Source organism: Cetorhinus maximus, chromosome 6 (assembly GCF_964194155.1).
Source record: "Cetorhinus maximus chromosome 6, sCetMax3.hap1.1, whole genome shotgun sequence".
Lineage (NCBI taxonomy): Eukaryota > Metazoa > Chordata > Chondrichthyes > Lamniformes > Cetorhinidae > Cetorhinus > Cetorhinus maximus.
Genome location: NC_135884.1, coordinates 34135702 through 34150110, shown reverse-complemented (window position 1 = coordinate 34150110; position 14409 = coordinate 34135702). Strand labels below are relative to the sequence as shown.

The 14409-nt window shown below is 43.3% G+C and overlaps 1 protein-coding gene across 1 annotated transcript in view; it reads left to right on the top strand.

Moving 5' to 3' along the window:
• Positions 1-14409, top strand: part of dnah12 (dynein, axonemal, heavy chain 12) — a 349430-nt gene that overhangs the window by 8456 nt on the left and 326565 nt on the right. The window contains exon 4 of the mRNA XM_078543543.1: positions 825-1014. Within this exon, the coding sequence (XP_078399669.1) occupies positions 825-1014 (190 nt within the window). The remainder of the gene's footprint in view (positions 1-824; positions 1015-14409) is intronic.

Genomic DNA, 14409 nt, shown 5'->3' with positions numbered 1-14409 from the left:
CAACAAGGAGAGAGTTGGGAAGGCCTAGCCTCAAGATGGTAAAGACATGAATTAGGGTTTCAGCAATAGTGGAAAGGTAATGGCATAGAGAGAGACGACGTTTTGAAGGCAAAAGAAAGTGGTCTTGACAACTCATCAGATGTGAGGAAAAATGCTGAGCTCCGGATTGACCAAAAAACTTTGTTTAAACAATTTTGGGTTTTGTCTATGGCGACAGGAGGTCAAAGCAGCCCAAGCTGAACTCACATAGCTGTCTATGGAGGCTCAAGGGTTGGCTTTGGTTTTGCTGTTATTTATCAAGAGGAAATTTTAGCTTTTTCAAGACTTCATGACAGTTGCAGGGTGGCAATAATTCTAGGGGTCTCTGGAGCGGTGGAGTTGAATGTCATTGGTGCGAGTGTGAAAGCTGGCATTCATGCTTCCGTGAAGAATGATGAAGAACTTGCAAACCAGGAAAGCTAGGGTACGCCACATGTACTGCATGGGCACAGGAGGGTGACAATATAGTGTCTACATTGAGACAGATAGACTGGAATCATGAGGTAATATACATATGATTCCTCGTCTAGTCATGTAAATACTTGTGACTTTGTCAATAATTCACTGATTTGATTTTGCACTATTCTTTCTCCTTCCCTGCTATTAATATGAATTTTACATTTCAAGCATAAATACAATTTTTTTAAAAAAAATTACAGCGTTGGGATTACTGTGATGAAATATGAGGGGACATTCTTTTGCAGTGTGTAACAGAAATGGTAATTACTCCAGAAGTTTGGTGTTTGTCTGAAATATAAATCCTAATGAGTTCTATGTAATTTCAGTTAAATTACCTGTTCATGAAGCGCTGTGTGGAGAGTAGCCCTGTGGTACCAATCCAGCGAGAGTGGCTGGACTCTATTCTGACTCTGGTACCGCTCTCACTGAGAGAAGGAAAGGTGAGAGAGACCATTGTAAATGAACTATTTGATGAAGTTATCGAGGACTTTGAAAAGAGCATGAAGAGATTTCTGGGTATGTATTTTTTAACATAAACTGAACATGAATATTTTATTATAAAGACAAAATACTGCGGATACTGGAAATCTGAAACAAAAACAAAAAATGCTGGTAAAACTCAGCAGGTCTGACAGCATCTGTGGAGAGAAAGACAGAGTTAACGTTTCAAGTCCGTATGACTCTTCTATTTTATTCATCCAGGAGACCATTTAATTATTAAATGCACTAGATAATAGAAAATACAACCAACTGATCACTTAAACTGGCTGAATATCTGGTTATGTGAAGAATGGCCTCACGAAAGATCATTAGTGCCTATAAAGCACAACCCAGTAGAAGTCACCATATTAAAAAAAATCAGTAAGGGGAGAAAATCTGATGGTATCATTTGTTACTGTAATCAAATTTACTGCAGTGGAAAAACATATTGGATAGGTGTGTTTCTTAAAAAAAACAATTAAATTGAAAGTGTTGTACCATTTACAAATATTTAATCGATTAATTTACAATTTAAAAAAATACGGGGCAGGTTTTCTTAAAAAAAATGTCATATTATAGAAGTATAAAATGAGTGGAGAGGCTGCAATAAATATTTTTCAAGGATGAAATCAGAACTGCCAGATTATACCTATCAGGAAAGGATGAACAGCATGTGTCCCTATTTTCCTGAAAAGAGAAGATTGAACCTAATAGAAGGCTTTAAAGATATATGAAGGCTTTTGATAGCGTAGGTAAAGAAAAGAGTCTTTCCTGTTGTGTGAAAGAGAAAAATTAGAGATGGTCAGCATAAGATAGTCACCAAACCATCAAATAGAGAATTCAGAAAAAGGTTTTTTACCCAAGAGTGGTGAGAATGTGAAATTCCTGACCAGAGGGAGTAGTTGTGGCAAATAGTATAGATGCATTTAAGGGGAAACTGGATAAGCTTGTATAAGTAATTCTAAGCCTCCTGAAAAGTGTATGCCATTGTTAATGCGTAAATCGGTCACAACTTGTAGTGAGGAAGAGGTGCCCTGTTTTTTGCAAACTGTCACATCACCGATTTGTGTTTCTCCACCATTGGCATTGTGAAAATAGCATCTCTAGAATTTTCATGAAGGTCCTGCATTTGCTCGTGAACTGCCCAAACTCACCATAGAGGGTTAATTCTAGTAATTAACAGTATATGTACCCTTTTGATTATATCTTTGTTATTAATTGCCCAAAAGCCTCTCTTGCCCAGCCTTGGTTCAAACAGAGCTGAACACCAGAGGTGAGGTGAGAGTGACTGCCCTTGACAGCAAGGCAGCATTTGACCAAATGTGGCATCAAGGAGCCCAAGCACAACTGGAATCAATGGGAATCAGGGGGAAACTCTCCGCTGGTTGGCATCATACCTAGCACAAAGAAAGATGGTTGGGGTTGTTGGAGGTCAATCATCTCAGTTCCAGGACATCACTACAGGAGTTCCTCAGAGTAGTGTCCTAAACCCAACCATCTTTAGCTGTTTCTTCAATGATCTTACTTCCATCATAAGGTTCGCTGATGATTGTACAATGTTCAGTACCATTCACAACTCCTCAGATACTGAAGCAGTCCATGTCCAAATGCAGCAAGACTTGGACAACATCCAGGCTTGAGGCTGACAAGTGGCAAGTAACATTCACGCCACGCAAGCGTCAGGCAATGACCATCTCCAACAAGAGAGAATCTAATTCTCGCCCCTTAACATTCAATGGCATTACCACCACTGAGTCCCCCACTATCAACACACCATTGACCAGAAACTGAAATGAACTAGCCACATAAATACTGTGGCTACAAGAGCAGGTCAGAAGCTAGGAATCCTGTGACGAGTAACTCACCTCCTGACTCCCTAAAGCCTGTCCACCACCTACAAGGCACAGGTCAGGAGTGTGATGGAATACTCTCCACTAGCCTGGAAGAGTGCAGCTCCAAACACGCTCAAGAATCTTGACACCATCTGGGACAAAGCAGCCCGCTTGATTGGCACCCCTTCCACAAACATTCACTACATCCACCACCGATGCATGGTGACAGCAGTGTGTACCATTTACACGGTGCATGCAGAAGCTCACCAAGGGTCCTTAGGCAGCACCTTCCAAACCCACGACTGCTACCATCTAGAAGGACAAGGGCAGCAGATACATGGGAATACTACCACCTTGAACTTCCACTTCAAGCCACTCACCATCCTGACTTGGGAATATATCGCCGTTCCTTCATTGTCGCTGGTTCAAAATCCTGGAACTCCCTCTTAACAGCACTGTGGGTGTACCTACATCACAAGAACTGCAGTGGATCACGAAGGCAGCACCACCTTCTCAAGGGCAATTAGGGATGGACAATAAATGCTGCCGAGCCAGCAACGCCCACATCCCGTAAATGAATAAAAAAAAGTGATCAACAATAAATGCAGAATCTCATTCCTTCATGTTGCAAGTTGTTTTAAAAGACTAAATAAATGTAAAATTTTAATAATTTTATATTTTCTTACTTTACATTTGTCTCTTTTTCTTTCTCGCTCAATTCAACCTGTCTTTCTGTTTCTGATTTGACATTGAATTCACCCACTCTAATTTATCCCCCCTCTCAATGATTCATCTGTTAATTTCCCATTCCTAAAATCTGTTTGGTTAAGGAGGTGCACTAATTGCCCCATTGTTCATCAACATCCCAAACATCCTGTTGTGTCGCAGCTCTCGTATCAACTCGCACTTCTAGGACCTTTGCAACCAAGAGTACATGAACAATTCTAACAGTGCATGTTGCAAAATGCCTTGCCTTAGTAAGATCTACCTCATTGGTCCAGTCTTTGCAATTGGCAACAAACAAAAGGTACCAGCTGCCCATTACGCTTACACATGCCCACAGAATTTCTATGGGATTTTGCACTGGAACTTGCAGTTATTAGAAATCTAAAGCAACATTGCACCCTCTACAGTGAGTCTGGGACCTTTGTGAACAAGACAAGCAACTATACATCTCTTTAACCAACACCTCTGCAAAGTCCTTGTTTTCCATTATCAATTCCCCAGACTCATTCTCTAAAGGACCAACACCAGCTTTAGTTATAAAAACAGAAAATGCTGGAAAAACTCAGCAGGTCTGGCAGCATCTGTGGAAAGAGAAACAGAGTTAGCATTTCAAGTCCATCTGACTCTTCTTCAGAGCTAAAGAGAAGTAGAACTTTGATGGATAGTAACACATTCTATCTTACCTTTATGCCACTCTCTGTACCCTCTTTAGTCTTTCACACTACCATTAACGCTCCCTTTTGTCTTGCGTCCATGACATCTTTGTCAATCTCTCCTGAGCTCCCACCTATCCCTGACCTTCTATTTTGCTCCATCTGCTCCTCCCCCTCTTAAACAGTATAACATCCATCACATTTCTACCTCTCTTTAGCTCTGAAGAAGAGTCATATGGACTTGAAACATTAACTTTGTTTCTCTCTCCACAGGTGCTGCCAGACCTGCTGAGTTTTTCCAGCATTTCCCCCAAATAATTATCCCTGCTCTGGATTGTTCCTTGTCCTTTTCAATAGCCAACCTAAACCTTATGATACAATGGTCACCATCTCCTAAATGCTCTCCCACTGATAATTGATCCATTTGGGCCAACTCATTCCCCAGAACCAGGTCCAACAGTGCCTTCCCTCTCGTTGGACCAGAAACATACTGCTGCAGAAAATGATCTTGAACACAATCCAGGAACTCGCACCCCTTTTGTCCATTTGCACTATTCCTACCCCTGTCTATATTTGGATAATTGAAGTCCTCCATTATAATTACTCTAATTCTTGCACCTCTCTGTAATTTCTTTGCAGATTTGTTTCTCTACATTCCTTCCACTAGTTGGTGGCCTATACACTACACCAATCAATGTTATTGCACATTTTTCATTCCTTACCTCTAGCCAGAGAGATTCCATCCTTGACCCCTTTGGAACATCCTCTCTCTCCAGTACTGTAATGCCATCTTTAATCAATACTGCCACACCCCACCTTCCCACTTTTTCTTCCTTTCTTGTCTCTCCTAAACACCTTGTACCCAGGAATATATAGCGCTCAATCCTGCCCTTCTTTGAGCCAGCTCTCTGTTATAGCAATAATATCATAATTCCATTTGTCAACCTGTGCCTATTGTGCACCAATCTGATTAACCACACTCCGTGCATTCACATGCAAGCACATTAGCCCTGATTTGGGCTTTTTTACTTTCCCCCTTACTCTGACCCCATCTAATGGCTTACTATTGCCTGCTCTAATTCTATCAAAGTCTCCAAGTATTCTACCTTGATACTATTCTCTGATATATCCTCCTTATCAGTTAATACTTCCCTGCTTCCTACTGCCAGTTCCTCTCCACTCCACTTTGAACTTCCCCTCTGGTTCCCATCCCCTGCCAATCTAGTTTAAAACCTCCCTGACAGCATCAGCAAACCTCCCTGCAAGAACATTAGTCCCAGTCCTGTTAAGGTGCAATCTGTCTTCCCTGTACAGGTCTCACCTGCCCCAGAACCAGTCTCAATGCTTCAGAAATCTATCACCCTCCCTTCTACTCCATTTCTCCAGCCATATGTTGAACTGCTCAATCTTCCTATTCTTATGCTCACTTCCACGTGGCACTGGGGGTAATCCTGAGATTACTGCTATTCCACATGGCCAAGCTGCACTGACGCACCTTAAACTTTATATAGGGTGTTTACTACAGTAAGGTATAATATAATAACTCACCTGTCACTCACCAATTGTCTCCTCCATGCCGAGTCTGGAAAGGCCCATACTTACCAACCAATCAACTTATGGGGCTCCTGTGACGTCACTTATAGATTTTATCTGTAAACCCCCGGTTCCCTCTCTCCGCTGTTTCATGGGCTCTCTTATGTTGTTTACCTAGCTTAATTTAATTACTTCCTTAATTAACTTAGAATCATTCCTATGTATACCACATCTCTTCCCCTCGTGCACCAAATTACCACTTGAACCTAATTCACTACTCACTTAGTCTCCATCTCACTCAGATGTAGTCGCCTGTCTCCTCACATGCCCCTTACTTTTGCCTGGTGATATCAGTTGGGGGGATGGTAATCATGCAAGCAGGGAGGTTGGGGCTGATATCCCATTGGTGCTGTCTATCCCCTCTGTTCCTCATCGAGGACATTACTGCTCCAGGCCTCCCAGAGCCGGGCATCCCTCTGCATTGGGCATTTTGGGATTCGGGTGCACTGGGCTCTTTGCTGTTTCCAGTGAGAGTCTTCCCTCCAGTTCCTTTGCCTTTTACCGCTTCTTTTGCTGGTGTCGTCTTTCTTGCCCTTCCTCATCCAACGAGTCACTAGTACGTTTCAGATATGAGTCGCCTCTTGCCACTGGTTTGGGTGGTGATTTGGTCGCTTTTTCGGGTCTTCTTTGTGGTTTTCTTTCTCACCACTTGCCACACACCTGCATATTCCTCTGCTGTCTCCTCTTCCGTTGATCCTGTTGCTGAGGAGGAGGCTCAGGGGATGGTTTTCATATCTGGCAACTTCTGCAGCATTTTCTTTCTTACTCCTTCTTATCACTCTTGGTGTCCTTCTTTTGTCATGTTTTCCTCACTGCGGGACTTGGTGGTTGGGAGGATTACAACTATCCCAAATTCCAATGTGGTTTCTTTTGCAGCAGCATACTTGCTATTCCTTCCTCCCTCCTTGATCCCAGTAACTGAGGCAGTGTCATGGACAGGTCTTGTACAGGTGGCCTGCTCCACCACACGGGTTGCAGCATTTATTCTGCTTACAGAGTTTGTCTGGTGACCTTCCCGCTTGTGGTTCTTGGATATGATTGGTCACTCTGTGACTGTATTTGTCATAGATGCAACAAACTCTGGGCTGCCCCACATAGACCATGTAGACTTCCCCTGATAGCAAAGCTGGAAGGGGTAGTGGGCAATGGTTCTCTTGGCATCCACCTTGACTTGCCATTTTACCCCAATGCTATTCCCAGCCACCTTCATGTATCTGGCAAGGAAAGTGAGCACATCCACAGAAATATGGGGGTTGTACACATGGATGGTCACAATATGTTTCTGTTGCGACAGCAGCGTAAACAGCAGCTTCGCAATGAGGATTGAGAATGGCGCCTAGGTTCCTCTCTCCTTCAGCATCTTTGGGAGTTTCACATCCTGCGATTTTAAAAAATATCATGTCGAAGTATGTGCTGCAGGGGAAATTTTGCTGGCAGTAGATGTCTCCAGCTTCAAATCCACACCATTCGAAAAGGACTCGTTTAACAAAGAAGGCCCTGTAACATGCCTGCACCTCCTTCACTGTTTTTCACTGCCACCCGAACTGTGTTGTACATCCTTTGGCTTGGAGTTCAGGTGTTGTTCACAGGACAGGCACCAAGGCCCGAGCCAGTATGTAAACAACAACCATGGAGAGCTCCAAAACCAACACGGTGAAAGGTAGGACACAGGACCCCCAAAAATAAATAAAGCCCAAAGAATGCTGGGAGAAGCATCATGGTCTCTCCTCTGCCACAGTGCCCTACAATGTTTGCTTCAGTCATACTTCTGATTGCATTAAGTGTTTCCCTGGTGCCTGTTGCCACAGAGCACCCCTCTTTTAAGAAATACAAAAGCAAAATAATGTAGATGCTGGAAATCTAAACTAAAAACAAAAAATGCTGGAAATGTTCAGAAGATCTGGCAGCATCTGTGGGCAGAGAAACATTTCAGATCATGACTTTTTATCAGAACTGATCCTTTTTAAGAGATGTCAAACCCACAGTGGAGTAGCTTGGCAAAGCTATTGATTCACTATGGGCAAAGCTCCAGGTGCTGATGCAATACCACCTGAACTCAGCAAGCAGGAGAAACCAGCACTCCTGCAGCATCTGCACAAACTCCTCTGTCTCTGCCGGAGGGAGTGGGCAATGCCCAGGATATGATGTATTATGATGTAAAGATTGTGACCCTGTACAAGTACAAAGGAAACTGCAGCAATTGCAACAGCTATCAAGACATCTCCCTGCTGAGCACTGTGGCAAAAGTATTTGTTCACCTTTCCCTTGTCAAACTGTAGATCTTGGTTGAACACAACTATCCCAAATTCCAATGTGGTTTCAGGCCTGCAAGATCCACAATTGACATGACCTTCTCAGAATGGCAGCCGCAAGAAAAATGTTGTGAACAGATGAGACCACTGTATATTGTGTTCATCAATCTCACCAAGACATGTGAACAGAGGCAGTCTATTTAAGCTGCTGGAGAAAATTGGCTACCTGCCAAAGCTGCTCAATGTGATCCCCTCTTTCCATGACAATATGATGGGTAAGGTCAGCTATGACAGGGCAACATCGGAACCCTTAGATATCTGCAGTGGGGTCAAACAGGGGTGCGTTCTGGCACTGACAGACTTTGACATATTCTTCTTTGCTGCTGTCATATGCCTTCGGTTTATCTACAGAGGGTGTCTACTTACATAACAAAACTGATGAAAGTTGTTCAGCCTTTTCTGTCTTGGATCCAAGTCAAAAGTGTGCCAAGTACCCACCAGAGATTTACTGTACACTGACGATGCTGCACTAGCATTCCAGACCGAGGAACACCTTCAACAGCAAATAGACAGATTCTCTCACACCTGTAAAAAGTTTGGTTTGATCATGACACTAGGAAGACAAATATCATGGTCCAGGACATTGTCATACTGCCATCCATCAGCATTAACACTGGAAATTGTTGATAGTTTCACATATCCAAGCTCTACAATCATCAGCAATCTGTCACTTGATGCTGAAATCAACACATGCATTGCAAAAGCTGCAGCAGCTTTGCACAAGTTGAATAAGAGAATGTGGAATAACAGCAACCTAAATGAAACAGCAAACTGCGTTCTTAGCACACTCCTCTACAGTAGTGAGACCTGGAAATCTATGCTAAACAGAAGAAAAGGCTGAGCAGTTTCCACTTTCGTCTCAGACGTATCCTTGGCATCTCTTGGCAAGTCAAGGTGACCAACTCAAGTCCTGGAGCATGCTAATTCCATTAGCATACAAGCCATCAATGTGTACGTTGGCTCAGCCATGTTCATTGGCTGAATGACGGCTGTAAATCCAAAAACATCCTGTTCAGTGAACTGGCCAGTGGATCACAATCTCCTGGGTGTCCATACCGCCACTGTGAGGACACCTGCAAGCGAGTTATGAAAATGGCGGAAATTGACACTGACAACTGGGAGACAGTCGCTGACCACTGTGACCTCTAGAGACTGACTGTTTGGAGGGCACTGGAAGAGGAGTGCAGAAATGGAGAACTCAGCTGGCCGAGAAGAGGCCTGGAGAAAGCAGGCCAAAAAATCCTGCACTTTCTCAGCTGCAGCTTCCCTCTGCAGCAAATGCAGCAGAGACTACTGCATCAGAGTGGGGCTTCTGAGCCACACCAGGTGATGTTTAACACAGTTGACCACGACGCAAACCATCTTCTCACAAGATGGAAGGCTGCAAAAGGATTGTCTCTAAGTGGTGTTATAGCTGTCTGATATTTAGTTCTCCCTACAGGCTTGCAGCCAATGAGCCATGTAGGTCGTGCTGCCAGCAGGCCTGCATAATTAAAATGATCAGGTGTCATTGAACCCCATACCCATAAATCCTTTACCCATGTCAAAAGCTCATCACCCTCCCTGGTCAATGGATTGGGCTGAACCAGACAGATCACCAGTCCAACAAACTATTTAATCCAAAACTGAGCTTTTGATTCCATAACCTCTTGATCACCAAGATGCCCTGAATTCTCAGTTTTCTTGAGCATCCTTACTCCCTTCAGCCCCACTTAACAGCTGTCCTTTTGTCTTGTGATACAAGCATATGAATTAGGTGCAGGAGTAGGCCATCCGGCCCACCAAGCTTGTGTTGTCATTTGATAAGATCATGGCTGACTTGATTGTAGCCTCAATTCCACTTTCTGTCTACCCCCTATTCCCTTTGACTCCCTTGTCATCAAGAATCTATACAAAATCTAGACTATCTATAGATGATCTGGACTTTACTCGGTAAAACCGTCCGCCTCTACTCCCTTTCCTCCTTTAAGATCTTCCTAAAAAGCCACCTCATTGACTGACCTAAGTCAATGGCCTTAATATTTCCTCCTTTGTCTTAGTGCCCCATTCTTTAAAAAAAATAAATGCAAGTTCTGGTTCTTCCTCTTTTGCTATTTCCAAGGGCTACAGTTTTTTATTCATTCATGGGATGTGAGCATTGCTGACTCCCAGCCCATCACCCAACCTAAACCCACCTGTTTTTTGAGGTTAAAATCCCACCCTCCCTGTACCAGCTTATCTTAGCTGTGCTGCTTTGAGACGAGGATCTTTTCTACTTGGAAGGTATCAATTACATGCAAGCTAGCTGCAAGCTTTTCAGTATTTCACAAAAAAATCTGCTTTTTCACTGCAACTGAAAGTTGTCATAATGAACCAATCAGGTCAGTTAGAAGGCACTCATACAGGCAAGTGAAAATATTCTATACACTCCTGACTTGTGCCTTGTAGATGGTGGACAGGTTTTGGGGAGTCAGGCAGTGAGTTACTCGCTGCAGGATTCCTAGCCTCTTACTTGCTCTTGTAGCCACAGTATTTATATGGCTAGTCCAGTTCAGTTTCTGGTCAATGGTAACCCCCCAACATGTTGAAAGTGGGGCATTCAGCAATGGTAATGCCATTGAATGTCATGGGGCAATGGTTAGGTTCTCTCTTGTTGGAGATGTTCATTGCCTAGCACTCATGTGGCATGAATATTATAGAGTCATAGAGGCCCTTTGGCCCATCCAAGTCTGCACCAGTCAAACAAGTACCTTACTATTCTAATCCCATTTTCCAGCACTAGGCCCATAGCCTTGTATGCCATGGCATCGCAAGTGCGCTTCCAAATACTTCTTAAATGTTATGTGGGTTTCTGCCTGTACCACCCTTTCAGGCGAAGAGTTTCAGATTCCCACCACCCTCTGGGTGAAAAAATTCTTCCTCACATTCCCTCTAAACCTCCTGCGTCTTACCTTAAATCTATGCCCCCTGGTTATTGATCCCTCCACCAAGGGGAAAAGTTCCTTCCTGTGTACCCTATCTATGCCCCTCATAATTTTATACACCTCAGTCAATTATGTCCCCCCTCAATCTCCTCTGCTCCAGGGAAAATAACCCCAATGTTACTTGCCACTTGTCAGCACCAAGCCTGGATATTGTCCAGGTCTTGCTGCAATTGGACGTGGACTGCCTCAGTGACTGAGGAGTCATGAATGGTGCTGAACATTGTGCAATCATCAACGAACTTCTGACCTTATGATGGAAAGAATTTCAGTGATGAAGCAGCTAAAGATAGTTGGGCCTACAACACTACCCTGAGGAACTCCTGCAGTGATGTCCTGGAACTCTCCAACCAGCGTAGAGTTTTCCCCCTGATTCCCATTGACTCCAGTTTTGCTCTGGCTCATTGGTGCCACGCTTGATGTCAAGGGCAGTCACTCTCACCTCACCTTTGGAGTTGAGCTCTTTTGTCCAGGTTTGATGTAATGAGGTTAGGAGCTGAGTGACCCTGGCAGAACTCAAACTGAGCATCAGTGAGCAGGTTACTACTAAACAAATGCCACTTGATAGCACTGTTGATGATCCCTTCCATCACTTTACTGATGATCAAGAGTAGAATGATGGGATGGTAACTGGCCGGGTGGGATTTGTCCTGCTTTTTGTGTACAGGACAAACCTGACCAAATTTCCACATAGCCAGGTAGATGCCAGTGTTGTATCTATAGTGGAACAGCTTGGCTAGGGGTGCAGCAAGTTCTGGAGCACAAGTCTTTGGTACTATTGCCGGCATATTGTCAGGGCCTTTGGATTTGCAGTATTCAGTGCCTTCAGCTGTTTCTTGATATCACATGGAGTGAATGCTGGGGACCTTTGGAGGAGGCTGAGATGGATTATCCACTCAGCACTTCTGGCTGAAGATTGTTACAAATGCTTCAGCCTTATCTTTTGCACTGATGTGCTGGGCTCCCCCATCATTGAGGATGGGGATATTTGTGGAGCCTTCTCCAGTGAGTTGTTTAATGGTCCACCACCATTCACAAATGGATGTGGCAGGACTGCAGAGCTTAGATCTAATTCATTGGTTGTGGAATCGCTTAGCTCTGTCTATCACTTGCTGCTAATGTTGTTCGGCACGCAAGAAGCCCTGTATTGTAGCTTCACCAGGTTGACACCTCATTTTTGGGTATGTCTGGTGCTGCTCCTGGCATGCCTTCCTGCACTCTTCATTGAACCAGGGTTGATACCCTGGCTTGGTGGTAATGTTAGAGTGGGGGGATTTGCTAGGCCATGAGGTTACAGATTGTGGTTGACTACAATACTGCTGCTGCTGATGGCCCACAGCACCTCATGGTTGAGGTGCTACATCTGTTTGAATCCATCCCATTTAGCACAATGTTAGCATCACACAACACAATGGAGGGTATCCTTGCTGTGAAGACAGGACTTTGCTTTCACAAGGACCGTGCAGTGGTTACTCCTACCAATACTGTCATGGACAGATGACAGATGCAAATGCAGCAGGTAGGTTGGTGAGGATGAGGTCAAGTATGTTTTTCCCTCTTGTTGGTTCCCTCACCACCTACCCCAGACCCAGTCTAGCAGCTGTGTCTTTTAGGACTCGGCCAGCTCGGTCTGTAGTGGTGCTGCCGAGTCACACTTGGTGATGGGCTTTGAAGTCCCCCACCCATTCTGCACACTAGCCACCCTCAGTGATTCCTCCAAGTTGTATCCAACATGGAGGAGTATTAATTCATTAGTGAAGGGTCATGAAGGGTACATGGTAATCAAAAGCTGGTTTGCTTGCCCATGTTTGACCTGATGCCATGAGACTTCATGGGATCCGGAGCTGATGTTGAGCACTCCCAAGGCAACTCCTTCCTGACTGTATACTACTTGTCGCCACCTCTGCTGGACAGCTCCCAATGGCAGGACAGACCCAGGGATGGTTATGGTGGTGTCTGGGACATTATCTGTAAGGTATGATTCTATGAGGATGACTATGTCAGCCTGCTTGACTAGTCTGTGAGACAGCTCTCCAATTTTGGCACAAGTCCCCACATGTTAGTAAGGAGGACTTTTCAGGGGTTGATAGCTTTGCAGGTTTGCCATTGTCGTTTCCGATTGATGCTTGGTAGTCCATCCAGTTTCATTCCTTATTGACTTTCTAGTGCTTTGATAAAAACTGAGTGGCTTGCTATGCCATTTAAGGTCAACCACATTGCTGTGAATCTGGAATCACATGTAGGCCACACCAGACATTATTGAACCAGATGGATTTTTATGACAATTGCTTTATGGTCATCATTCCAGATTTTTATTGATTGAATTCAAATTCCACCATCTGCTGTGGTGGGATTTGAACCTAGATACCTGCATTACAAGTCCAGTGACAATACCACTACACCACCGCCTCCCCTATACAGTACTGAACCTATAACATTCTGCCATTGTTTTGAGTAGCCTTGTTTGAACTCTTCAGTGAAATTACAGCCTTGAAACCATTTCTGACTAGGCATTGTGGCTCCATGTGTCATGGAGCCTGTGATCTGGACATTCCAGGTTGATGATATCCACACAATACAATTTAAATAATTCCTAAATATTTGAGTGACAATGCATACTTGATTCCCAGGCAAGATCATCAGACCATGCCCCAATCACAGCCTGAAATGTTAATGCTGTTTCTTTCTCTGCAGATGCTGTCAGACCTGCTGAGTAATTCCAGCATTTTCTGTTTTTATTTAATTGGACTACTTATTCCTTGGTTTTCTTAATTTTAGCAAAAATGATTTTTTTTGCTATAATAAGAGAATGGAGGAAACTATATTCCATATTTAGTATACTTTAGATTATTTAAAATAGATTGTTGATGGCAGAATTGTAATATTAGAAATATAACTTCCGTAGCCTGCTTTACTTTGATTTCATGGCTAGTATAATTCTATGCTTTGAAATTTTAGCCTTTGCAATATTGTGGCTAAAACTATTTGGCCTTATTTTAGTTTTGCTTGAAGTGCTTTTATGATTATCATACTCAGACATTTGATACATGTTCATATAACCTTTAGATAACTAAATGCTCAGCCTAATAATTCAAACAGATAGATGTTGTTATCTTAAGGTTTGCACAGATCAATTGATCATCGATAGATCTGATCAGGGTACATAATGAAATTTGCTGATAAATTTCAAATTTGTGTTGTTTTCCAATCTTTCTTTCCTTTCATCTCTTTTGAAGGAAATATGATTCCATTATAGTTGGCAGCTTCTAGTCACTCTCAAGTGACATTATGTGTGAGACTATGTCATTTGATACTGTACTTGTACAGTGTAATAAATCTTAATCCCTCATTTATG